This window comes from Phlebotomus papatasi, chromosome 1, assembly GCF_024763615.1.
Source record: "Phlebotomus papatasi isolate M1 chromosome 1, Ppap_2.1, whole genome shotgun sequence".
NCBI lineage: Eukaryota > Metazoa > Arthropoda > Insecta > Diptera > Psychodidae > Phlebotomus > Phlebotomus papatasi.
Window position 1 is genome coordinate 50,569,749 of NC_077222.1, and position 27,161 is coordinate 50,596,909.

A 27,161-nucleotide genomic window follows, 5' to 3' on the forward strand; every position below is an offset into this window, starting at 1 on the left:
AGAATTTTCTGAATGACAGTGAAATTGATTTTGAAGGCAAGTTTTCCACTTTTTTCATCCTCACCAAAAATGTCCTGGCGTAGAGAATATGTCGTCAAGTTGAGGTGCGATTTAGTGGAAAAAGAAACCACTATACTTCTTGGAAACTCACAACCATCCGGATTAGGGGGTGTATATGGGGGTGAGAGACTTTTGGGTAAGTTTTTTTTTCATCTTTTGGATGGAGAGAATGTCTTATTCTGGTTTGGATTTGGAGTAAGGGAAAAAGTTAACGAAATCGTTTACTTTTTACTTACACAAACGTGACCTCTTGTCGTTGACATTTCTCCTTATAATTCCAACTGTTGTGCTCAACCCTCCGCCCTTTGAGGGCACATATTGAGTGTGATTCAGAAAACTCATCCCCAGAAAACACTGAGAAAACTTTCAATCTTCGCGTTGGAAAAAGTTTTTCACTCAGAACGATGATTGTGTGCGTAGAAGAGTTTGTTGTATTGGCAAAGATAAGGTAGCACACGAGGGGTATTCAATCATGAAAATAAATCTAAATGGAACCATCGCATTTCACCACCAACCAAAATGAGACTTGATATAAAAATTTTAGCTATTCTACAAGTTTTGCAAAAAAGCTCGCGTGGTAAAGGTTTGTATCTCAATTTAAGCTTTGAACATATAGCGTGACTCCCAAAAGAGTTTTTTGATCTATTTACTTGGCTATGCTCTTCTTTAATTCCATTCAAAAAGGGAAATTCATGTAGAGTTGAAAAAAAAGAGCGTTGAGAACTTTATATCCTCTCTGCAAATACAACAAAAGCGTCAGCTGTCGGAAATGCTTGGTTGTTCTGTATTCTTTTGGGCAAAAATTATTAGAATTATGAAAATTAAGTCCCTAATTAAGTATAATTAGTATGGGAGGGAAATAAATTAAAAAGTTGACAACAGGACAATTCTACGTTGGTTGTCATAAAAAAAAGTGAAGCCATAAAGTTTGTTAGCCAAAAATTTTATGATCCAATCAAAAATGATTTCATATCGTGGCGGGGTGCCTCCCGGTGTAATAATTCCTGTGATGTTCCAAAGAGTGTGAGATGTTACGCAGTGTTGGAAATGGGGACTAAAAGAAATAACTTTTCACTCCAAAAAGTATCCAACACAGCAGCGTGAGTGGTGTGGATGGTTTGAAAAACGTGTAATTTATTATTTCGTGTGGCTTTCGTATCAAATAAATAGAAATACGCGCGAAAGAATGGTTTACGGTTGAAGAATGGTGTCTTGCAAGAACAAGAAAAAAAGAGTTTTGTTGCCTGAAATACAGTCGGTGGCACAAGAAATGATATAACCTTTTATTTTGAAGAATTGCTCCGATATAAATAATGAAATTTTGTATATAGAAACTATGAAAGAACTTTATTTTTATCCCTTAGTTTTGGAAAGATATAACCAAACTTAAAGGCTTTTGTAAAACTTTTAGAAATTTTTTTTTATTATTAAAGTTATCTACTTGTAGTTAAAGATTTAAAATCGTAATGTATAAAATCGGACAAAAGCAAGTCTTTTGTCCGTTAAGATTATCCGGTAAGAGTTATAAATTTCAGTTAGTTAGGGATCATTTTATTCTACGTAAACATTCATAAGAATAAGTTTGTTTTGTAGTTGAGATTCTTTACAGTCTTTGATTTTATGGAGCGAAGTGAAATCTGACTTCGTCAGATCGGGACCAAATTTTGGATGTGCGCTAAAATCGATTTTCAAGGCCGTTCGGTCCAGTTCCGTCCCGCCCGGAGTTCAAACGCTTTTGGGGAGAGAACGGAGAGAGATATCGACAAGCGGTTTTCGGCAAAACTTAAATGCCTATGGGCGGCTAGAAGTAGATGATGTCACATCTCTCCCCACCTCCCCTTCCGCCATTTTGGAACACCCTTAAATATTATTTTCTAAATAACACAGGCCCTATGACATGGATCGGTTTCAAAATTGAATATGTTATAGCTGGGCCTAAGAGAATTCCATTAAGAAAAATTTAAGCCATCCGAGCTGGAAGGAGTTAAAAATGTAATTTTAAAATGGCCATATTAGTAGCAAGGTTGCTACAGGTCTCACACCAGAACATGCTGGAGCACCGTTCAGCGCTAGTCTCCCGGAATTGAGCCCCATTGCTCATTTTAGGACAGCCACGAATCTAGCATCCTCCTCGCTTTACTGGTGAAGACCGACTGAGGAGCCGATTCGATTGTGCCTTCGGAATAACTCATTGAGTATTCTTTACTCAACCTAGCGGAACTATAGCGATATCGTAACTTGAAGTTAGCCGCCGTTATAGCACCTCTCAAAGTTACCACCCGAGCTGAACAGCGATTGGTACCATCGGCTTAGAAGAGTCTTCGTCAGGACTGGCTTTCTACCTCCAACACCTCCAGGATCGACAGTCCTATTACGATATATCCTATTTTAATTGTCAAAATTTGAAAAATTTGAAAAATTTTGATGATTTGGAAATCTCTCATTAAATTCAACAACTCTTTCAACATCCTAACTTCATAGGATATAATTGAATGGCAGATTAATCGAAAACTCTATTTCCGAAAATTCGATTTTGAAAACTAGATGTTGCTTTTTTCTTCAAATTTTAGTATGTTATAGCTGAGTTCGAGATTCTTCCATGTTTTGAAAATATAATATTCTTGAAAGTTGTATAGTTGAACCATAAATATCGTTATAGTTCACGTTTATACCCAAATATACGGATACAATTTCTTATCATTTATGTGCCCTACTGTAAATGTTAGAATGTGAAGATGGGTGTTTATTATTGTAAAAAAAAAGCCACCACACTAGAAAAATTATTAAATGGATGAAGAGACGTGAAGAAAGTCATATTTTTGGACTGTCTAAGAGATGTGTACAGTAATTGTGAAATTTAACATGATCATTTTTTATTTGGTCGCCGTACACAAAAGAAGTGGGAACGGAAGATTTATACGGCTAAATTAATCGTTTAAGACATTTTTAATTGCGCCTCTTTACAATTTTCTTTTATGTCTAACCTTTTTTTCTCCACAACATCTCTTTATTTTGAATATAGCATACAGTTAAAGAGTTTTTCACCTCACCATCCCACTTGAACACCTCAAGATTGTTAGAAGGAAAAGAAGACACCAAGAAAGCCCCTCAAAGAATCTTTTCTTTTTGCACGATGGCATGTACATTTGTGTTTTGTGAGTCTCTCACTCTCTTAATAAAACCCTGGAAATTCCATCACCAATGCCTAGAAGACTTTTGTGTGTGACAACATAATGAAGATGTTTAAGGTTACCAACTCGCGTGACCCAAAGTAAATTAAACTCTACTTGAGACACTCGACTATCTCCATACTGACAAGTTCGGAGTCAGAGTTCGGCACTCCATTGAGAGCAAGAGAGATGACTATGGACTATTAAAAAAAATCCCAGAGAGTGTAAAATACTTCGTGTTCTATCTGAAAAATTTTTATCGTGCCAAGGCACATAATAAAATTCACAGACTCTTTACTCGATTCTTGTCTCTTCACAAAAGACGACACATTTGGGCCAATGAATGTTTTTACACTCGGCATAGATGAAGGGAATTGCTCGACTTTTTGGCACACGACTCACGGATTTTCCCACATATCCACAAAACCAATGGAACCGTAACCCCTTCTTCATCCTGGAATTATGTTTTCTAGAGACGGAAAACGCATAGATATCACTGAGAAAAAGGATACAAATGAATATGACGAGAGAGACTAGATTATCTGGAGCAGAAAATATTCTATCATTGTAAATTGTGTAATGTGTTTATGCTTCTATTTTTCCAACACCACAAACATGATAAACCACGAAGAACCTATAACTTTAAACACTTAAAGCAGATATGAGCCAAGTTGAAAATTAAAGTTAATATGGGTGACTATAAAGGAAACTTCAAATATGAAAGAAAATATCTCAAAATACTGTTGTGTAAAAATTGCATAATTTTTAATGAGAATAACCAATTAAGGAATTTTTCATAGATTTTGTCATGAATCGACGCTAAGACAGCAATGGTCACATGGGGAGGTACGACAAAAAAAGGATGACAATAAATCAATTAATCCATCAACTAATTACGGATCTAAAACCGGTCATTAACAAGTTAGATATTGTTAGTTAGTTAGTTAGATAACAAGATAGACAACTAGATCATACTTATCAGGAATTTCAAGACCTTTCAAATAAATTCAAACTTGCTCCAATTGGTTGAGAAATACTTTTTTAGAGTTTTTTTTTATTAATGCTTTTTAACTTTTAAAAGTTTAGAAAAAGAAGTTCTTTGAAATGAGGAGTGGCGAAATTTACCTGAGGAATTTCTATACATGGATTATTACTTTTTTTTATATAAGAATGGGGCTATCAGTCCTGTGCCTTGTGGACTCAAAGGCAGTGAAATACAGTAAATGTATTTTTGGAAACCTTTAAAGTAACTTTTAATTACTTGCATCACGGATCGGGTGCTTTACCGCTTGATACATTGCATTCTGACCAGGATTTTCGCCAATCCTTTTGCAACTGGTTTTCGTTTGAACGGTATTACAAAACCTTTCTGAAGAAACCAAACACTTTTCAGGTGGTTAAAAAATATACCATCTACAATTCTTTATTCTTTAACCTTAAAACCCCTATATATGGCTTTGCTAAAAAGTTGCAATTAGACAGTTTGGGGTTGCCAGTGATCTCTTCTATCCATTTTCCGATCAGTGAAAGCTTTAACCGAGATTGAACTGGATCAAATATAAACGATCCGGAATTAAAATAACGTGGCAAATTAAGCCATCATCTTCGTGTTCAAAAGAAGATAGGTTTTTTGTGGTATTTGTAATTTTGTGTTAATTTTCATTTTGAAGTTTAATGATTCAATTTCCATGAAGAAAATTCACTAAAACAAACAACCTCTAATTAAACTTTCTAGAGAAGTAAAGTTACATTGTAAGTACGTGTGTATATTTCACAAAGTTTTAAATAAAGTTGCTATACCAGCACAAATGTCAAGAAAATGCTTTTTTAACATAATGAATTTGGAAACTTTTGTAAAGCCCTTGTTAATACACTGTAAATATTTGGATGAAAATTTTGCAGAGTGTGGATATTAAATTTAAACACCCAAACATTTAATTTTAAATTCTTTTGGAAACTCGATGGAAATATAATTCATTTCTCATTTTAATGAATTATTTTATGAATTTTCAGTGTCATTGTGAGAGAACTCATTTGGAATTTACAATAGTGTAGATATTATCTCTGTGTTGAAAATGAAAATTGCGTTTGAAATCGTGAAACTATTGAAGTTATTGAAGCTTTTGCATGGAAGTATTAATATTGAGTTGAAAATAAATTGCAAAAAGCATGAATTCTCTGAAGCTTAATTTCCCTCTTCATCATCACCATGTATGATTGTGAATACGCATTTACATAATTATAATTTCGTATTTAATTAAAAGTACTCTTCAAAAACCTGCTCTATTCCACAAAAACATCCACATAAATGCCGTTCATCTTCATTTCAACTTAATTAAAATTTATGCCGAACTTTCTTCGAGAGAGGAGACTCATCTTTTTTGGGTGATTCTCCATTATACCATCATCGCTTCACAGGTGGATGAGAGACACTTTTTGTGCCCTATGGTTAAAGAAAGCTCAGGTGAATGGGATCTGTTACAGCCCCCGGGGTTGAACTCTGTTGGATGGGATTGTTGGCCTAAGGGATGAGGGTGTCACCCTGTCATCGAAAGTATAATTCATTTATGATTGAAGTTTGCAAAGGATTTGCCGTCACTTTTTGGGGGTTATACACGGAAACTTTTCCTGACTACTAAACTGATCCCTCTCTCCATTCAGCTGACGTACATTTAAGGCTATACCCTGAGCTCCACGTCCCCAAACCCCATTTTGTCACCATCTCCCCATCAAGATATGGGCTTCCTGGGTTGGCAAACTGTATATTCCGGGGGTAAAAGAAGAGACACAGAGAGAAAGAGCTGAAAATCATCTTCATCGTGCCGCAGACAAAGTGAATTATGGTTACATCGTTTAGATAAAAGTCACTTCAACTTTCTCTAAATTCCCTTCTAGTCGAATGGAAATTTTGATTTCTTGCCCTCGCCACCCCTGGTTCCCTTTTATGGCACTTACATGCCACCCCCCAGCCCAAAAGATGTTTAGGTGGATGGGATCGTCTTCGAGGAGACGGAAATGACGAAAGAGAAGCAACTTCCACATACTTTCATGTGGTTCAAGATATTTCGGAGGGTGTATAAACTGCGGCTGATTATGATATCAACGGAAGATAAGAGAAACATATAAAAGAGGAAATCCAAAATTATGCTGATGATTGTGATTTTTCCGCATATTCAACACATAGAACACATCGCTATACACAACCTATTCAGTGCTAAAAGGACAAGGGAAAGGAAAAACCATGTAAATGGACGGTAAATGATTTTGCTGAGTGATCGATAAACTTTCTATCTACAGGCACGAGCTTTTAAGTTTCTAAAATCTTTAATACAACTTGTTGAATTTCGTTTACGAGTTATCGAAGTACGAAATAATTTTAATCGAGTAACTTGAACACCTGAACGAACCAAATGTTATCTCTTGAAATTAAAAGACATTTAAAATGTAAATTGTATATTGCGTTCAGAGAGACATAAAAATGTTTCAAAACTTTTACAGTATGCAATTTTTAAAAGTGCAATAAAAGCAACAATTTTTAAGTATATTATGGTTATTATTCATTTAAAAATAATTCTACATTTATTAAATTATTTTTTGAAATACATGTTTTTGAAATGCGCAATATATTTTAGTTTATTTATATTTAGGTAAAGTTAAGGATTCTAAACAACATTTTTACAAGAACTTTAAATTTTTATTTCTTTCAATCATAAATCTTGGAATAAAGAGACAGTTTGATTTTTCTTTAAAGTATTTGGGAATATATAATTTAAGATTTATCTGTTAAGCTTTGCGGTAATGAAGAAAGATAAATTAAATTTAATTGTGTATATGAAATTAGAAATTAGAAAGCTCTTATTGCTAATTTAATAGACTTCCCTTCTTTAAAAAAATATTACTTTTGATTGCATATAATTCAAAAAGATTTTTATTGTTAAATAATTGAGATCTAGAATTCAATTTACAGAAAATCTCATGCCTGAAAAATGTCTGAGCTAAGCTTTCAATAATGTTAGATACATTTAAAAGATAGTATTTACATTTGCAATGATAACAAAATTTTCTAAGGGGTTACGTGGATCAAAATGACCGAAAAATAGTATATTTTCCTGATTTTTTTTTAACATAATAATTTTTTATTTCAATTCAAGCTTTTAGGACTATAAAAGTACAACATTCAAACTATAATTTTTTGAAATCTTCATTTCAATATCTTAAAAATTCAGCTGTTGCAAATTGATTTTCGGAAACTTTTTTGAAAAAACTTACCACGTGGTGGATAAGATTTCATACTTACGTAGAGTATATTTATACGGATTCAAAAAAACTAATAAATAAGAACTAAAACTAAAACTAAACTAGAACTAAAACTTAAATTTGTAATTGAATGGTAGATTTATTTATAAGATGAAATTTGGATTTTTGAGGGAATTTTATACAAAAAAAAACATTTACCGCGTATTTTACACCACGTCTCGTTTTGCAAAATTAAGTTGTAATCAAGGAAAAAAATTCCATCGTTCAAGTACGAGTTTAACTCATTAGTTAGGAAACATTTAGTTTCTTCTTGACGTTAGATGAATATACTTAAAAAAAACTTATCCACAGAAAAGTAAGTTTTTTCCAAAAACCGTCTACAGAAATCAGATCCCAAGAGCTGAATTTTTTAAAATTTTGGAATGAAAATTTCAGAAAATATAATTTTAATGTTGTAGCTTTATATGTTTAACCTTTTAAGGACGATTGGAACACCGATGTCCTATAAGGAAAATAATTTTCTTGACTACCTGAAGTTATTATTTTCTTATGTTTGCAAAATAGAAGGTTGAAGGAATCTAGGATATTTTTTGCAAGTCTCCAGCTATTTGCTATATAGTAAATTTTTAAGCTAAAAAATTACGAATTTTTAAATTCTCATACTAAAAACTGATTTTAGTTTTTTATACTTCCAATTTTTTTTTAAGCAAAACCGTTTTGGAAAATGAAACTACAATACTCAAACATAATATTTTTCATTAGAGTGAAAATTGTCAGTCATTGATATCGTCAGTAAAATTACTTAAATTTTTGAGCTATTTTTGTTCCAATCGTTCATAGAGACAAAAAATACACTAAATCAGACTCTGTTGGCTTTTCGGAAGTTAGATGTAAGACGTTTCACAAGTTTTGTTTATCGGTTTCATTTTTATTGCAGATTTTCGGTCAGCGAAAACTGTCTCGTCGTTAAAGGGATAAGAGCTCCAATTAAATATATTTTTATTATGTTGAAAAAGACGTAGAGAAAGTCTGCGCGACCTCCGTAACCCTTTAAAGTTCAGCTTGTTATTCTCTCCTTTAAAATCTATTTTCTTTAATCCGATACATCAAGCACTTTATTCTACTCACACAATCCTGGATTAAGCAGTGCACGAGTGAAAAAAGCTTGAACGTTCTATCTATGAAAAATTTATCACAAAGCTACAATACATATCTTTTCCTTTCCATCTTTTCTCCTTTTGTTCCTCAATCGTGCTCGCTACTTTATAGATTCAGAAGACGAAGTGATTTAATATCGATAATTAATTTGTACCATGTCAAATGTGAACATGGGTGAGGAGAAACAGATTTTTTCAACACACTATAAATTAAAGACGTGGGTGAGGAATATACAATCAATAAAGTCAATTTTGAAAGAAATCGATGGAGTAAAAAAAACATTAATATCTCTTCCCACGGTGCAAGTGGATTTAAAAAAAAAAGAATGGTGTGGAGTATGAGAAAAATATCCCAGAATTGGAATGAGCGAAAAAACATTAAATTAAATTTCAGGAAACTAAAACAACTCCTCTTGTTAATTGGTGATGTTTGTGAGGTTGGCCGTTGGAGAATTGAAATTTCTGTTCCGTACAATTTCGAATAAAAAAGAACACACTTTTTATCCCAAGGCTACCCACTGAATACACCGTAGATGTAGACAAGAGAGGAGGAAAAAAAGCTTAAATTCAATAAAATTTACGATTAGTTTCCAACGTCAGTGGATGATTGTAATGTGAAACATTTCATTGGCATTCCACGAGGTATAGAAGGTGAAAATTATAGCATTTCTTATGCTCTCTTAAAATCATTCGACATCACATAAATGCTTTTCTCAGTCAAATGAGGAGACATTCTCAAGTGGGATGAACCGAATATTAACAACAGACACTTTTCAACAATGTTCTATATACATACAATCAAGTTAAAAAAAAAACAATAGCAATAGAACAAACTTGTTAGACTCCCTCAATATTACTTCCTGATAAATTATTTTCCAGCTGTCAATTTTTCATTTTATGCGAGACAAACTTTCACGAAAGAGTTCTCATTTGTATTTTAATTTTTGTGTTATATAGTGAAATGTCAGAAAATTTTCCTCTTTCTCTCTTCCACAAGCCATTTTTACCATTTTTCAGCCAAAATGACAAATTACTCTTTGACGCGAAGAGCAATTACAATTCTCTCCTTTAACATCCATAACATCATACTTTTTCCCATCCACTAAATACTTTCTCCATGTCAACAGAGTACACAAACAATGAGCAAAATATTGATAAATCTATCCTGAATGCTTTTTAGTGAAATACTTTTGCACCTCAGTATAATTATCTCTGAGTTTTTTCTCATACTTCTTCCCCTTTGGTCCCATCTGTCTTATAACAATGATGAGCTTTCGAGAAGTTTAAGAGTTTCTTTTGCAAAAAAAAAGTTCAACTAGCAAAGTTGGAAAATTAGTTTTGAATAATCTCAGAGCAGTTATTAACATAAAAGCATTGGTTGGGGAGATTGGGGCAGTTGTAAAATAATTGATATTAAAAAGAATCGTTAGTTTCAAGGGGTGACTCATATTAGGAAATTCTTATGAATTGTTCGGAAAACTCTTCACGAAACCACAGAAACCCAAAAATTACATTGTGAAACTCGAGAAACCTTTTCTATTATTTCTATTAAAAAAAATCTTTACAAAGAATGTGCGAATTATTCCACCATTGTCAACCCAGTTACCGGTGAACATCGATTCTTTTCATTTCTTCCTATAGCATTCAAGAGCCTTTAGAACTTAGGACATAACGTTCTGTCGCATAAATCTTTTCATACTGGGGTCAAAGGAACACCTATTAGCACTTTAAGAACTCGTGTCAGGACCTATTGGCACCCAATTTTGTACCATTCGGGGTGAGAAATTTGAACATATTCTTGTAAGAAAAGGTAGATTAATAAAAAAAAATGTCATATTGAGATACAATAAATAAATTTGAATATTTTGACGAAATTGCCAATAAGTATTCCCTGCTGAACAGGTGTTCATTCGAAGTTACAAAATTTAATGCAGTGCAATGATTCACCTCTGTAGGGGAAAGTACTTTCCCTCAGAACGTTCATGCCTTCGAATAATGTGAATTCCTTCTACTTTTCTTAAGCTTCATGATAAGCTAACAAATATTTGATGGAAATGTGTAAGTCTCTTAGGAAAACTAAAAGTAAATTCATATTATTCGAAGGCATGAACCTTCGAAGGGAGAGTACTTTCCCCTATAATGTTTTATTAAGGGGTTATGTAGGTCACCCAGACTAAAAAAGCATATTTCTTTGAGATCTCTTTTCAACATAATAATTTAATTCAAACTCTTACTGTGTTATCACACTTGCATATTAAAATTTTAATATGATTCACATTAATTGTCGCTGGAGAGAGTCCAAATGTGTAATTTATGTGTTTGAATCATTTTATATTCAAAATTTGATCTATTTGTTGATAAAAAGGTAGACCTGGCCCGCAAAATTTGATATAAATTGATTTATAGCATTAATGCGAAAAATTAATGTGATTTTCTCTTTAATTTTTTAATGTGAAAAATATTTATGCTTTAGGTAAATTTAAACTTATTTTTGCAAGTCAAGTCCACTTCTTTATCAATAAATAGAAAAACCCCAAATAATAAGTGACTCAAATAACACAAAATAACATATTTGGACGCTCACAAGCGACAATTAATGTGAATCACATTAAAATTTTAATGTGCAAGTGTGATAACGCCGTTAAGCTTATAAAAGTACAACACTTTAAGTATATTTTCTGTAATTTTCTTTTCAAAATTTTAAAAATTCAACCTTGGAAACTAATTTTTAAACACAATTTTTGTAAAAAACATATATTTCGGGGAACCAAGATTTTTCAGAGTATATTCACTTGACGTCAAAACACTAAATATTTCCTGTTAACTGATGAGTTGAAGTCTTGCTTGAACAGTGGAACCTCTTTTTACTTTGATCACAACTTATTTTACAAAAAAAAAGCTATGGAAATTACACTATAAATTGCATTAATTTTTTTTTATTAAATTCTATCAAAAATCCAAATTTCATCTTAAAAAAAAATATAGCGTTCACGTATGAGTTTCTAGGAAATATTTAATTTTTTGACGTCAAATTTATATAGGGTAAGTGGGGTAAGTGTACCAAATTGTGGCCAACTTGCAATTTCGGTCACATTTTTTGTTCCTCAAATTTTCATGCATTTTTAGTTTTCGCATACTCTATAGAATACACAATGCTAAACAAAATAACAAAAAATATCGCTTCGACGATCAAGGTGATCTGAAAAAGGCATTACAAGAATTCCGGAAGAGCAAGGAACTCTGAGAATGAAAGTGACCGGAATAGGCCACCAATGCTATGTCTAAATTTTAATTCATTTTAAAATGTATTAAGAATGATTTTGGAGAAAATAAAGATGATAAAATGTCAACAAGGTTCCAAGCAACACTCCTTATTGAAAAGTAACAAAAAAACAATTTGTATTAAAAATATTACAGACTTTGTCGCTTGCATGCAGCTATGCCGAAATTTGGCACATTTATCCTAGTCTAAGAAATCCTGTCCATCGAAAAGTATGTTTTTATTAAAAAAAAGATCTTCAAAAATCAGGTTCCAACGGCTGAATTTTTAAGATTTTTGAAAGAAAAATTCATAAAATGCTGTAAATTTTTTTGTTGAAAAAAAGAAATAGAAAAAGTATAGTGTTTTGCAGTTTTTTTTGACTCACTTAACCCCTTAAAAAAATTCAAACATATGCCAAATCACATGTAAATTTTTATTAAGGTATTCAGAACAATTTTCTAGATCTGGGACGTAGAACAATTTTCTGATTAAAATTTTCAACACCGTTCAGTTCTTTTATTTATGTATATTCACATTAAGAATCACTGAAGTATTGAATGCTTATTTAAACACGTTTAATCTATGAAGAAGCTTTATTAGAAGAAAACTACAACTATAATTTTCCGATAAATTCAATTGAATTCGTTGTATATTGTGCTTTTAAACTTCTATTAGGAAAATTTCTCAAGTTGAAAATAAAATTTTAAAAGTTTGTCTCTCTTAGATTTATCAACAAATTATTCAATATCTAAAATTATTTCTACTGAACTTTGAACTTATGCTATGAGTTTTAATAGCTTTTTTTAAAGAAAGTTTTTTTTTATGCTTCAGTGTTCTTTATTGTTAATAAAATCGTAACATGGTACGTCTATGAGATGAATTTCTACACTTTTAAAATGGCTCATCCATACAAATAATTTTTGCCTTAATTTTCGTATATAATGGAAGCATTAAGGTCACGTAAATGAAATTTCCATGAAAAGCGACAGCACTCAGCCATGAATATTTAATTTTAAGCTCTGTGCAATTTTCGCAAAAGTTTCCTCGTGAAGTTTCAATATTTGCAATAAGGACAATAGATTTTTTTTCTATGGGGAAACAAGGATTAAAACACGGATTTCTCTCACGGCACTGTAGAAAAAGTTTATCTTTCAGCAGGTTCAACAAACTTAGAGCTATACCCAGGATATAATGGGCACTGATTTAATTCGGTCTGACGCAATTATGATGATTTTCCGTGGGATGATTGTTAATTAGCACTAAACTGGGTAATTGCAATTGTCATGGAAATTGTGAGCTGATGTTCTCAGTGGTGATTTCAGCAAAAAATCCAGATGTGAATGGATAATTGCTTGAGGGTAAATGTTTAAAAATTTAATAACTTTCAGCGTAAGAGACTACGGTTAGAGTTTCTTGGGCCATCAGGACAGAGATTGGAAAATGCGGAAATGGTGATTTTGATAAATGACTCTCAAATTGTGCAGTGACATGATGAGAAAACGTGAATAAATTGCAATTCGAAGGAAGACGTGCCAAAAATTCATTTGACACAGTCTACTGAATTCTTGGATAAAGCTCGATTGATATCCCATCTCCGAATATCACACCATTCGACGAGATTTTCAGTTTTGGGCGCGCTGTACATTTTGACCCCATTAAGTCGAAACGTGCTCTGGGTCATCGAGATTATTTCGTAAATATACCGGGTGTGGAATTCTTATCCTGTCGTCGTGTCGACCCCATCTTCATCATAATATACAAGAATTTCCTTCCTCTGGGGCTAGAGTTGAGCTTTTACAAGAGTTTCCTGATTATTAACTTGGGGCCTATAATATTCTATAAAAGCTCGTGATCGTACTCTTAAAGTAATTTCAGTGGAAAAATACATCAGTTGCAGTTCATCTATTGCTTCAAAACATCATTACTAAATAAAAACGTTTGGGTGCACCCGCACAAACTGCAATTACTTATTTGTAGGCAATTTCCTCGTCATTTTCAAATGACTACCAAAGTATTTCCAAATACCAAAATACAGCTACAATACTTGATTGCTCATAACCAATTAATTTACCACAGAGGCACATTATAACTTGTAAATTCTCATCTGACCCGAAATTTCCTTTCCAAATTAATTCTTCATGTCACATCATGAATTTTGTATTAAATGTTTGGCATTTTAGCCGGTGGATGAAGACTCGCGATAAAAGAGGCAAAACGCAAAAGATGTTAGGAAGTCTAGAGGCGTGGCCGTTGCTTTTTCTTATGGAACGACCACATGAGGTTTAAATAAAATTTGTGATTCTAGTCGCGGTTTCAGGGGCTACGCCTCCGTGTCAAGATACTTGCCAAATCGACATGTTACGGCATTTCTCCGATTGGATGCTTCATGAGACATTTGATGTGTCACTCAAGAGTGTTTGGCCAAACACCCAAAAATAAATCAAATTCCACTTACTTCCACACGAGCAGCGATGATATCAAAACAACTAGAACTAGAACCACAGAGCACAAGACGATCAGTGCTGATGTCTGTAGGGATGGACTGCTGTGGTAGCTGGGGTCCAAAATCTGCAAGAGAAATGGCACATTAGAAAAATTACAAGCAACTGAGAGGAAAGCAAACAGATCTAGACAATCTTCCTTCTATTTGGCGTGTGCCGGGGGCTGGTAAATCCTAAAAAACATGGCCTAGTTGTGTTTAACTTAAAGATTTTGCTAGTGTCATTTTTGAATATATAGTGTGCAAATGGTAAGCGTTTACTCTATGTTTCTAGTGTCCCTGGTTTGAATCCCCTTTATATCACAAGAAATTTCCTAGAATTATAAAGAAGTTTAAGCCTTATCCTGTAAAAAAAACTCAATTTTAATGCATGCCTATGAAATCTCATAGGGGAAAGTGCCTATGTTTCGTATGATCCCCAAGCTTCGTAATGACTAAATTTTTCCTGCGTTTCTCAGTAAATGTGACTCATCGTACACATATTTAAAAAAAAATACTAGGGGAAAGTGCCCAGCTTTTAAAATATATTGTGGAGTCACACTTATTTAGAAACATCGGAAAATTTTCTCTTTAGGTCAAGTCTTAAGCTAAGATTAGGCTTAAGTGGTAAAGCACTCGCTTTATGATGCACGTGTCCCGGGTTCGAATCCCCTTTAAATCACCAGGAATTTTTCTGGCGTTAAAGGTGTTCGAATTGCATCCAGTGAGCTTCACTGCATTTGATTCCGCGGGGAATGGGACTGGCAATCCCATCCCTGTATAAGAAAAAATAAGAATAGATGTTCCTAACTCCTTTTGGAGAACGCCTGAGTTCCTACATGGAGCGTTGTGCCACCATTATTATTATTATAGAAAAATTTAGTTATTACAAAGCTTGATATCGTACGAAGCATGGGCACTTTCCCCTACCTCTGGACTCTAAGATAACCGATTAATCACTCCTAAGAGCCCAGAACAAAGAGCTTCATGCTCCCCATCTCCCTCCATAAACTTACTGAGAAGAACAATTGACTTCTACAATCTTGCTTGCTATTAGATCTAATTCATTTGAGAATTTTTGATATATTGTTGCGTTATTACTATATTAAATTTTACAAACGCCTTAGGTCTCGTTCAATGATTAAACGATTAAAGCTAGTACCACCAACTGATCAACTGGTTATAAGAGTCAATTTAAATATTTATAGAAAAATTTATTCAACGACTTTTGAAGAATTTGCATGCCCCTGAACACAATGCAACGATGGAATCCATTTGAAACATTTTCGAGGATACCCATCATTGCCTACATGCCAGAGACAGGGATAAGAGCCCACAGAGCATTCTCTCAGATAAACCGACAAATTTCAGCTTGATTTATTTCAACTAAATTCAACCATTTTCCACTTCTTCTGTTGCACATTTCTTTGGCAACACAACGTGGGAGATGACGCACAGTTAACATTGCAACTGACGAGAAAATAGGGAAATCCCGTAGGATGAGAAGGACAAAAACTCACAACATTTCGCTTTGCTGATTTAATTGAAAATTCATACAAGAGTTTAGCTTCTAGCCCTATGGATCGGTCATGTTTTTCCTAACAGATTTTTTTTTCTACCCTAATGCACATTCACGAACTTCCTCAATTCTTCCAGGGTTGGGGAAAAAAGTCTAGTTACAATTGAGTGTCAAGAATACTGCTCCAAATAGCTTTCAGAGTTTGGAAGAACTGTAAGGCATATTCAAGATTAAGATTAGGCTTAATGCTAAATAGATTATTGGATAATATAAGATTAAATGTGATATAAAATAAATTTTATTAATAGTTTATCAAACTATATAATATTTGAAAATAAGTATGTCTTATAGGACGAATTATTTGAGTTTTCGACAACTAAATATTAGATCATTTATGTAGGTTTATTTTAAACATTTTTATGTCAAAATAAATTGCTATTTATTTTAAAAAGGTGGGTATATTTTTCGAAGTTTTTAATCATGAAAAAGTTATGAATACGTTACGGTTAAATTAATAAGTTGTAGTTACGGAAAACAAGTATGAATCGTTTAAATCTGTTGTTAATTATGTAGCTCGAAAATGGATGAAGAGGTTCAATCCTAAAAAAAACGCTCTATTAGATTACAAAATAAATACTTGGTGCTTTATTTCATTTAATTTTTAATTTTTTGTCAGCAATATTTAAATTTTTGAGCATGTACTTAACAACTAATTATCTGATAAAACTATTAGAAAAAAAAATTAGGTGACTCATTAATCTTTTTGTACCGATCTTCTGGACACTCAAAGTATTTTCACGCCGTGACGAGCTACTTGGGCAGTAGTAGTATGGGGCAATACAAGTCTTGAATTACATAATTCTCAGAATTGTTAGTTAATGCAATTATCGCACTTGAAAGCTTCCTAAGTGTTATGTTTACATTTCACCGAGATTTATCACTTTCCGTTGAACTTAAACTTAAGGATCCTCCCCTTTCCGGACACAAAATGCGTCACATTCTCAGGCATCTCCTTATCACTAATCTAGAACACTCACAACTCCAATTCAACAATTCAGTGTGTTTTGTGTGGCGTGTGATTCAAGTTATTTCAAGTGTTAAGAATTGTTTTATTGTGTCGCACGTCCGCCTCATTCCTCCACTTCCATATGGATAAATCACAATACAAATTTTTCAGCACCAGCACCAATGCTTCTGATAAATTCCCTTGCTTTTTTTTCAGCACCCTCATCTGCTCCACGAAAAAATCTTCCAATGTTTTTTCATCACTTTATGGAAAATGTGAGCCTTCAATGATTTCAGATATAGAAAAGTCATTCATCTATTTGTTTATTAAATTGCTCCACTCTTGTCATTTTGCTAACCCCAACCCTTGCCTTCTGGTACAGGAAAAAGAAGCACAGAGAGCTTTTATTATTTTTCCATTCCGTTTGATTGACTCACTATCTTTCGTAAACTATATTGCTGATATTTTTTTTAGGGGGATGAAATATCATCGAAGGGTGTGTAGGTGTATGTCAAGGGGTAGGGTACGGAAAGTAGGATTGAGATGGTATTTGGTGTATAGCTAGGTGGATGGACTGCCGTCATCCCAGAACTAAACACAAAAGCTCAGACAGACAGTGTTAGCACAATGACCGAGTCGCCTGAGTTTGTGATAAAAGGGGATGACCATTTGGGGATTGTGTGCACAGAGTCCAGTAGACCGTAGATTTAGTCCCAATAAATACAAACAGAGGAACTATGGGTAGGTTGAGCTTCACACGGTAATATATGGCTTGTGGAGAGATGGTCCATGGTGAATTGGAACACAAAAGGTGAAAACTGAGGCACATTTTCCACATACGGCGGTAATGCTGGGTATATAAAAAAAAAGTCCACCCGCCTCTAATTAAATAAATCGAGACAAAGAGCAGTGGCAGAAAACGTGGTGTACAAGCATTAAATACAATAGTGCCACAACTGCCGGATCTCAGCAAAATATCCAAAAATACCACATACTTTTCCTCCAAGGGATCCCCCAACCTTGCCGCCCGAGCTCAATAAAAACATTCCCGTAATATGATATTCGCTGTGGAACAACCAAGAGGAGATAGAGTGGGAAAATACATGTCTTCCAGCAAATTCACCCCATGTCTACAACTACCCCCATATGACAACCCCTTGCTTCGTTTCTGTCGCTCACGAATAGTTTTTGGCAGATTTCAGGAGAAAGAAAAAATAGTCAGACACAATATCCCTCGACGTATTCAGCGATGTGGGAAAAGAAGTGGCAGATAAGGAAAATCGTTAGAGAGATATGAAACATCACTAAAAATATCTGAAGCAATAAAAGACAGAATTTTCCTCACCCAGCAGACGTGCCAATATCATTTTGTTATTGCCCAAAAATCACCCTCTATTGTGTAGCCATACTGTAGCATTATTTTAGACGATTTCATACACAATTGAGCAAACTCAGAAATCATTATTTTGCTAGAAATCAAAATTGCTTTGTTGCCACGTGGCCCATTATTTGCAAGGTCAGCGCAATCTAGTAGTGGGAAATACAACCTAAAAGTTTAATATAGTTAAACTATAGTATTTAGTAGGTTGGATCTTTCAAATTAATTTTAATCCATAACAAGAGATTTTTAATAATTTTGCACAGAACGTTGACAACCAACGTTAAGACGACGGTGGGCGCAGAATATTTTTACAATGTATAATCTATTTTTAGTAATGTGTAAATGCAATCTACACCACTGAAACCACTGAAACAAATGAGGTGGGCTTGACTTATTCCAGACCTTCCTATAAAATTCAAACTTGGCTAAATAGTTTATGAAATTAGTCCATCAGAATGACTTAATTTTGCCTTTCTAAAATTCAAGTTTGAAAAGTTTTTCTGTCATAGAATATTATGGATGATACACTCGGTTTGACTACATCCAAAATACAACAAATATATAAAAGCCCTTTACGGAATAAACTGAAAAAGAAATATGGTTTTGGAAAGGAGGGAGTAGGGAGGAAAAGGCCGTCTTATCACTAATATTGAATTATGGAAGTGATCACGGAACATTGAAAGTTATTATTCTTACAGTTTGACCTCCAAATCGGTAAAAATCTTACGGATTATTGAAAAAATTTTTAAAAAATATGAGATAGTAAAAAGAACTCTAAACCTATTTGCTACGAATTTCAATTTATCCATTAACCTTTTAAGGACGATTGGGTCACCAGTGACCCAAAAATCAGCCTTCTAAAGCTATGCTTGCTCTAAAAAGTTTTTTCAGACACCCAATTTTTGAATATGTCGTCCTTAAAGGGTTAAATTGGTTAGAATTGCAATATCTTTCAAAATAATCTGGATTGTAAGATTTGTCGATCGATATCCCAGTCAGATCATACCATATTCGTCCATATACAAAAATATAATGAATCATTCCTAATAACGATTTTTCAAGGTCATTAAAAGCTCTAGATATAGAGAGCGTATTTTTCAATCGAATGATCTCATGATTGATCTCGTTGGAAAGGCATTCTTGACAAGCCTTAACCAATTCCACTAATTTTTATCCGAACTATAACTCAATATTTTTTCTAATCAATATTTTAGCGGGCACTCTATGGGTCAAGTGGTAGAGCACTCGTTTTATGATGCACGAATCCCGGGTTCGAATCCCCTTTAGGTCACCAGGAATTTTTCTGGTGTTAAAGGTGTTCGAATTGCATCCAGTGAGCTTCACTGCACTTGATTCCACGGGGCATGGGACTGACAATTCCATCCCTGTATAAGGAAAAATAATAATGGATGTCCCGAACTCCTCTTGTGGGAAGGCCTAGTTCCTTTATGGAACGTTGTGCCACCATTATTATTATTATTACTATAATTCATTTTTATCTGTAATTTAATTATATTACTCCTAAGTTGTATTTTGGACAATGTTTTGAATGATTTATAAATCGGTTCAAATCTGCTGTGAATCGGTAAAGAATCGATTATAAACCGATAAGTAAGTTATATCAGAAAATCAATTTTATTATTCAGAATTGTGCGAGAACTTTTGAGTGATTTATGAATTGGTTTGAATCGGTTGAGAACCGGTAAACGGTAAATGATGCGAAAGTATTTTGAGTTATAGTATGTATAAGTCACGAGTTTGAGTACTGCGCAAAGCCTGAACCGCTTTCCTGCCACCCCAGTTGAAGTTTATTTAAACCGTTTTTCAAGGGCCATGTATGATTTTTTATCACTAAATAAAATAAAATGTTACAATTTCATTAATTAAAATATAAAAAAAGAATGTTCATTTGAGCACATTTAGCGTATAATTAATGTGAATTGTTCTAAAATTTTGATATATATGTACTTGGTGTGATGGTCCTTGAATTGCTTATAGGTCAAGTGTAATAGTTCATAATATTGCCGGTTCCATTCTATTCTGAGATTGACAACTTTTCAAATGAAAGACTTTTGAAGTTGGCGAATTCCTACGCTGCGTTTGTAATTTTTAAAGTTAAATTTAAAAAGTTAAATATCTCGTCACCCAGGATTTGGAACATTTGGAGTAATATAACTCTAAATCACAATAGTACGAAATTGAGATGATTGTGTTTGTATGATTAACCCATAAATATATCAAACTTAAAAAATAGAGTTAATGAATAACTCTATCAAGATATCGAGGTGAGTTTGTGATAAGATATTTCTAGATTTATTTATTGAATTATTGATACCTTTTTAAAGATGTAAGGACCCTTTGTAGCCTTTGGGAATATTGTTATGAAACTTAACTCTTATTTTTTCATATTGCATTTAAGTCTTAACGATTACAATTTGATATAAAATATATCAAATAGTGATAACAATTTTGCAATGGTTAAATTAGAAATTTAAATCATATATTCTTAAATATTTGTTTGAAGTTCTACATTGCAAGTTAAAATAGAATCCCTTAAGTCTGATAAAAAAATGAAATAATATATCTTTTCAACAATTCATCCCTCTCCCTTTTTCATTACTTCCATACAACCGACGATTTTTTTTCTACTTTTTGGGTTTTGTCTTCTATCAAAATAGAGTTCTGACGAGTGAATGAAAACAATACTGTTACTATCTGTGTGCACTTACTCTCAATAGTCAGCTGGGAAGTGGTTGCAATTGTATGAAAACCACAATTACTCAACCACAATCTCCTGGCAATTTTTATTATTTCATATCATTCTTTTTCTGAGACTATCAAAGAACTGCCCTATGGATTCACTATGGGTGGTAGGGGATGGAGAAGTCGGCGAAGAGGTACAAAAAATGCTTTTCATCCCCTGAAAGTGCTATGTGCGTTTTTCTCCTGGTAACATTACATTAGCAGTCCTCCTGTTGGCTCCACACGACAATATTTCCCGTCACACAGTTGAGCTTTTATGATGGCATTTGCAGTCTGTCGGGGATTTATTTGAATAATATACATTACAGTTGCCCAATGCAGATGCTAAAGTCACGTATAGATAGTCACTTCCTTTTGCCAGGGGATTTTACGAAAAGGGACAGCATTGAAAAGAAGGCGTAAGGTAAAAAAAAATAGTCAGAGGATGACAGATTGCATAAAGTGAATTTTGAAGAGAAAATTGCAGAATTCTCTTTAGGTGTATGTTTTAGATCTTAATTAGTTCTTATTCATGATGGATGAAAGAACGTACTATACATTGGTGTATGTTTATGTATGAATGGGGTTTACATAAAATCCTTTCTCATGTGCATCAAGATGAAAGGTATACGTTCTTGGGTGGTTCTGATACCTTTTAATTCACCATAACAAGCAATCAGTTTAAAATCTTTTTCCAATTCACTAAGTTCCCAGCACCAAGAAACTTTCCTTAACGGATGTAAGGAAGCAAGTTGAGAATCAAAAGCTCTGGCTCTCATGTTAACTAATAATACCCAGGATGTGAGAACTTGATGGATATTCCAGTAGTTCAACTCTAATCTATACCGCATTACGTTTAGGACCCAATCACTCTTTGCTTTTGTCCACAGCAGTATCTTATATGCACATATATATAGTGATTTCAATTGGACATATCAACGATTTAGCTTTCCTTACTACCGCATCGTCTGCCGAACCATTCTGGAAACGAACAACACCTTCTAATCTCTAACCACATGCACCTATCATGATTTTGTTTTCGAAGAAACTAGGATATATGGTGAGTTCTTTTGGCAACAAATAAATTACCACTGAACTATGCCACCACTTACATTGTGATTACTTTCAATTGATTCGCTAAAATTCAATTCATTTGGTACTTAATTGATTGCTACGCTTTCCATTGAATGTTACCATCTTCTACATTGGAGATATATCGTATAGGGGATTCAATTACAAGGTTACTTACCTCTGTCGGAAATCTTGGCAGGACGAAGTAGAAAGGAGATCAACTAATTCCTGATACTTTTCCCCAACACTTCACTCCCATCGTGCCTTTAATCGGCTCCCCTCAGTGAAATTGAGAATGACAAGATCCCTTCTTATGTATAATGCATGGCACTGGGTTTTCTATATAACGTATGAATTCTCTTATAAGTATCCCTTCTCTGTGTGATTCACTCCATCTGAACCTCATATATTACATCAATTTTCTCTCTCCATCTAACTCCATCTAACCCAACACCGTAGCTTTAATATCATCTACAAACGTACCAGTGAATAATACAATATTAACGGGAAAGAAATGAACAATTAGAAGGGTGACATTTTCACCTTCAACCAATTCCGTAGGTAGCACAAAAATGCCAAATTAGGAAAATTGCACAGACACAGTAAAGTGAGGGAAGATAATTTGGTAATTTCTTTAGACGAAGCATTTCTTCTGAGATTTGTGCCTTGGGAGTTTTATACATTTTTATTCAATTGAATTATTTCGATAACCGAATTCTTTTTCTTATCCCACTTAAATTATTGAGAAATTATTGTTTCCATCACCCGCTGTCATATTTGCATCTCTTAAAGTAAAGGTTTAGTTGGTTGGATCAGCAACTGTACTAACTGCACTTGTTAATGATTAATTGCGGTTAACTGCGTTTGTTAATGCAACCGACTATTTGTCATAACATAAACATTTTACTCATTTGTGAGATAAAATTAGTGCTTCTATAGATACTTACAATCAATTCAGACCTCACTTTAAAGAACAAAATGTTTAAAATGAAAAGAATCATCTGAAAAATTGTCAAAATGCAAAAACGACAACAGATGATGTAATTGACCGAATGTAAAATATATCTCTCTTCCTTTCAGTCTAAGATGTTCTCAATTTTACAGAGAATTTCAAGTATCATTTTATTGTATGACAAGGAGAGCAAAAAATAAGAACAACTGCATGACTCAGGGGTCTATCAATTGAATTTAGAAAGCCTTAAATTGAAATTTTTACAGAGATTATTTAATTCAGGATAATGCCCAAAGCACAATAACTTTTCATTCACTCTCACTAAAATGTCAAAAAAACTGTACATAAATACAATGAGTATTAAATAAAAAGTTTGCGTAATTCTCCAAAGTTCTCAATAATAAGACAGCGGTGGACACAATAAACAAATAGTCTCTATTATTTTAAATTGTTTATCTACTTAAATTGTTTGTTTAATGAATCTTAGAACTCGAAGGGTAAACCAGAGCAGAATTAGCGAACAAATGAAATCCTGTTGTGAAAAATGTTTGAATTTAACTGACAAGTACATTCAATAAATACTTAAAGGGAGTTATCTATTTTAAGTAAATACAGTAGAGTTCTCAAATTTAAACTCCTCAAATTTTAACGACATTGTTGAATTCAAGATGTAAAATTTGAGGTTAAGCGAAGAAAGTTTTGCATGGATTATAACCATTTTTCTCTGGTGTTTCCTCAATGTTATGGTATTATATTAACTTTCGCAATAAATTCCATTTATTTTACAATAAATTACATTGATATATTTTCTAAAGTTATCTTTCTTAATTTAGGGAAAGTGTTCACATCAATTCTGTTACGTTTTTGGATATATTGTTCGAATTTGAGGAGAAGGAAAGCTCATCTATAACCCTTAACCCTTTAACGACGAGACAGTTTTTACGGACCGAAAATCAGCAATAAATATGAAGCTGATAAACAAAATCAGTAAAAAATCTTACATCTGGCCATAGCAAATTGAACAGAGTCATATTCGGTGTATTTTTTAACTCTATGAACGATAGGGACAAAAATAGCCTAAAAATTTGAATAATTTTTCTGACAATACTAATGAAAAACAATTTTGACTTTAATGAAAAATATTGTGTTTGAGTATTGTAGTTTCTTTTCCAAAAATGGTTTTGCTTAAAGAAAACTGGAAGTATAAAAAATATTTAAAATTAATTTTCATTATGAGAATTTAAAAATTCATAATTTTTGAGCTTAAAAATCTAATTTATAGCAAATAGCTGGAAACTTCCAAAAAATATCCTAGATTCCTTCAACCTTCTACTTTGCAATTACGTACAAACATAAGGAAAAAATAACTTTAGGTAGTCAGGAAAAATTATTTTCTTTATGGGAAACCGGTGTTCCAATCGTCCTTAAAGGGTTAAACGTTCAAATTTGATTAGATTAGATTTATTAACAATAAGATGCACCAAGCTATTTCAGCTAAATGTGCATAGACTTGTACAAGGAAATTACAATGGTAATTGTCCGATCAATATTTAAGAAATAACATTTTTTTTTAGTAAATCTATAGATCAAATATTAATTTTATAAGTCGCTATTGTACATGAATCAACTAAATTTCATTTTGTAACTTAATCTTATTTACAAATTTTAAAAGTTTACATTCCTTTGAATAATCTTCTTTTAATATAACTTGTAAACGTTCAAATTTGAGGAACCCTACTGTGGGTATTTCCTCAATATTTGTTCTAAAGTTAACTAGTATAACAATCCACAGTCTAATTCTGCTCCGGTATCCCCTACTTGAAATTTTCAAAACATAAATTTTATTTCAAATTTTTCGTCACACATATTTTATTTATTTATTTTGGAATGCAAATTTAACACAGAGATTCGTAAACATCAGAGTTACTGAAATCATTAAAATGTCCGAATGACAGACCCTTCTACCAGCACTTGCCGGAAAAGAGATTCACCCTCAGCTGTGGATTGAGCCAATTAAAAATTCATTTGTGCAAATGATAAAAACTCGTCTCAAAACTTCCTATCCAGCTTCTTTAGCATCTCATAGTGTGTTTTTTTTATTCCTCTGTTTATGTCTCCAAATGCAGTAAGAATTTATTTGAACGAGAGTGTAATGTTGCTAATTAATTTCAAATTTGAATGGACCCACACTCAACTATTATGCGGGGATGCCATGAGATGGTTTTACTTGATGGGGATTTTCTGGGGAAATGGGGATGAAATTTAAATTTTTGAAAAATAAATGCTGAATAGGGGACAATATTCCACTTTCGTTGCCATTCTACAAAACATATCCAAGCCCTACAGGGCACTCAGACACATTTCCATAGGATGTTACAAACTCAGGCAGGTATTTCCTTATTTTATTTCGATACATTTCGTGATGCTATTTTCAGTATTTTTCCTTCGGTTTTTTTTTTGCACACCCTCCCTTCCCTTCGCATGGATTCTTATTTTTTTCGGAGTAGGTTTGCCGTTGACACAAATGAAAATTCCATTCGAAATTGTTGCACAGAGAGATAACATGGAGGAATCTGAAGACATGACCGTGAGTGTGAGAGGAAGCAAACGAATCTAAGAAGTGTTCTTATACATGATCCACCAATAATGGGACGATGAAGTGAACTTTATTGGAAATCAGGTCACATCTGGGATCGTTGGAGCTTTTTTCACGAAGAAAAAAAAACACAGTCAATAAAAAGTACACAGTAACTAATGTTGATGATGTTGTATTCGTTTTTTTTTTGCCATGCCTCCCATAGCCCTACTCCCCGGACAAATACGATTCTCGGTATTTGAACGGTGGGGCTCCCTCTCGTACTTTTTTTTTGTGTACTCCCATCCGATGCAGAAGAACAACATGAACCAAAGTGTAACTATGGTGTATGGATGGAAAAAAAAATACTTTGTATAATTACGAAACAGAAAATTAAACAAGAGTCGCTGTGTTCGGGAGTATAGGCCATAGGCGAGGGAAGGCAGGTTGAAGTGAAGTGAGAAGAATGTAGCAATGTGGTGGAATTTGATGAGGTCGCGGTGGAAAAACAGCATATAGAAAAGAATGAAAATGTCTGTTTATTCATACAATGGAGTGTTGAAAGCCACGAAAATGTCAACAGTAGTTAGTTAAATTGCTTTTACTCTTTCACTTTGCAATTTTTCACCACCAACAAACCCATTTTCTCCACCATTCTCATCCAATGGAATGTCATGTGAACAACTATGTGCCCTCTATACATTTTTTTTTTATAAAAAAAAACCCCTACAACCCTCTTCAATCCATCCCCCCTAATCACCCCAAAAACTCTTCTGTCCTAATAAAATTTCCATTTTAAACAGAACCCCTGTCCCCGTGCAACTCCCATAAGTGATTGTCATCTGTAAACACAAACAAGAAGAGGAAGATTTCCGAGGCATCTCATTCCCATCAACAATGCCGCCAGATTGTGAGGAGCAAATGGAATAAAAAGATATACACACGGTATTTGGGACGTGGAAAGGGTGTGCTAGGGATCCCTGAGAGAGACAAGAAAAAAGGGGCCCAGAAATAGACATATATACCAGACTGTACACCCCATTGTGCTAAATGGTAAAAGAGAAAATATCAAAGTAAGTACGACGTAGAATTATTGTATAAAATTATGATGATGCCGAATATTACATACTCGGCATTTATGATTATTATGAAATACACAAGAGCGACACAAAAGCGAAAAAGTGACTCTCTCTCTCAGAGGCGGAATCACAAATTACATTTTTTTCCACCCCTCTGTGTTTGGGCATAGAGATGAAGTACCCATTCAATCATGAGGAATATCCCAGAATGGAAGGAGAGGCGCACCCTCACACCCTCACCTAATACAAATTTTTGCCCTCCATTTCACATCTCACATTTCGACGATGAGCACTGCTCTGAAATCCGAATATGCCCAAGGTAATACCATTTTTGTGGATTAAATTGAGATTACGCTAAGCTAAGTTACTAGAAGCGGCAGTGTTTGGGCAAACCCGAAGCTCCATTCTCTTATTACCAGGCCTGGTTAATGGAAAATCGTAATAGAATAAT

At 33.6% G+C, this 27,161-nt stretch overlaps 1 protein-coding gene across 1 annotated transcript in view; it reads right to left on the reverse strand.

Annotated features, from left to right (window-relative positions):
- LOC129805635 (uncharacterized) overlaps positions 1–27,161 on the reverse strand; it is a 108,553-nt gene that overhangs the window by 54,945 nt on the left and 26,447 nt on the right. The window contains exon 3 of the mRNA XM_055853680.1: positions 14,362–14,474. Within this exon, the coding sequence (XP_055709655.1) occupies positions 14,362–14,474 (113 nt within the window). The remainder of the gene's footprint in view (positions 1–14,361; positions 14,475–27,161) is intronic.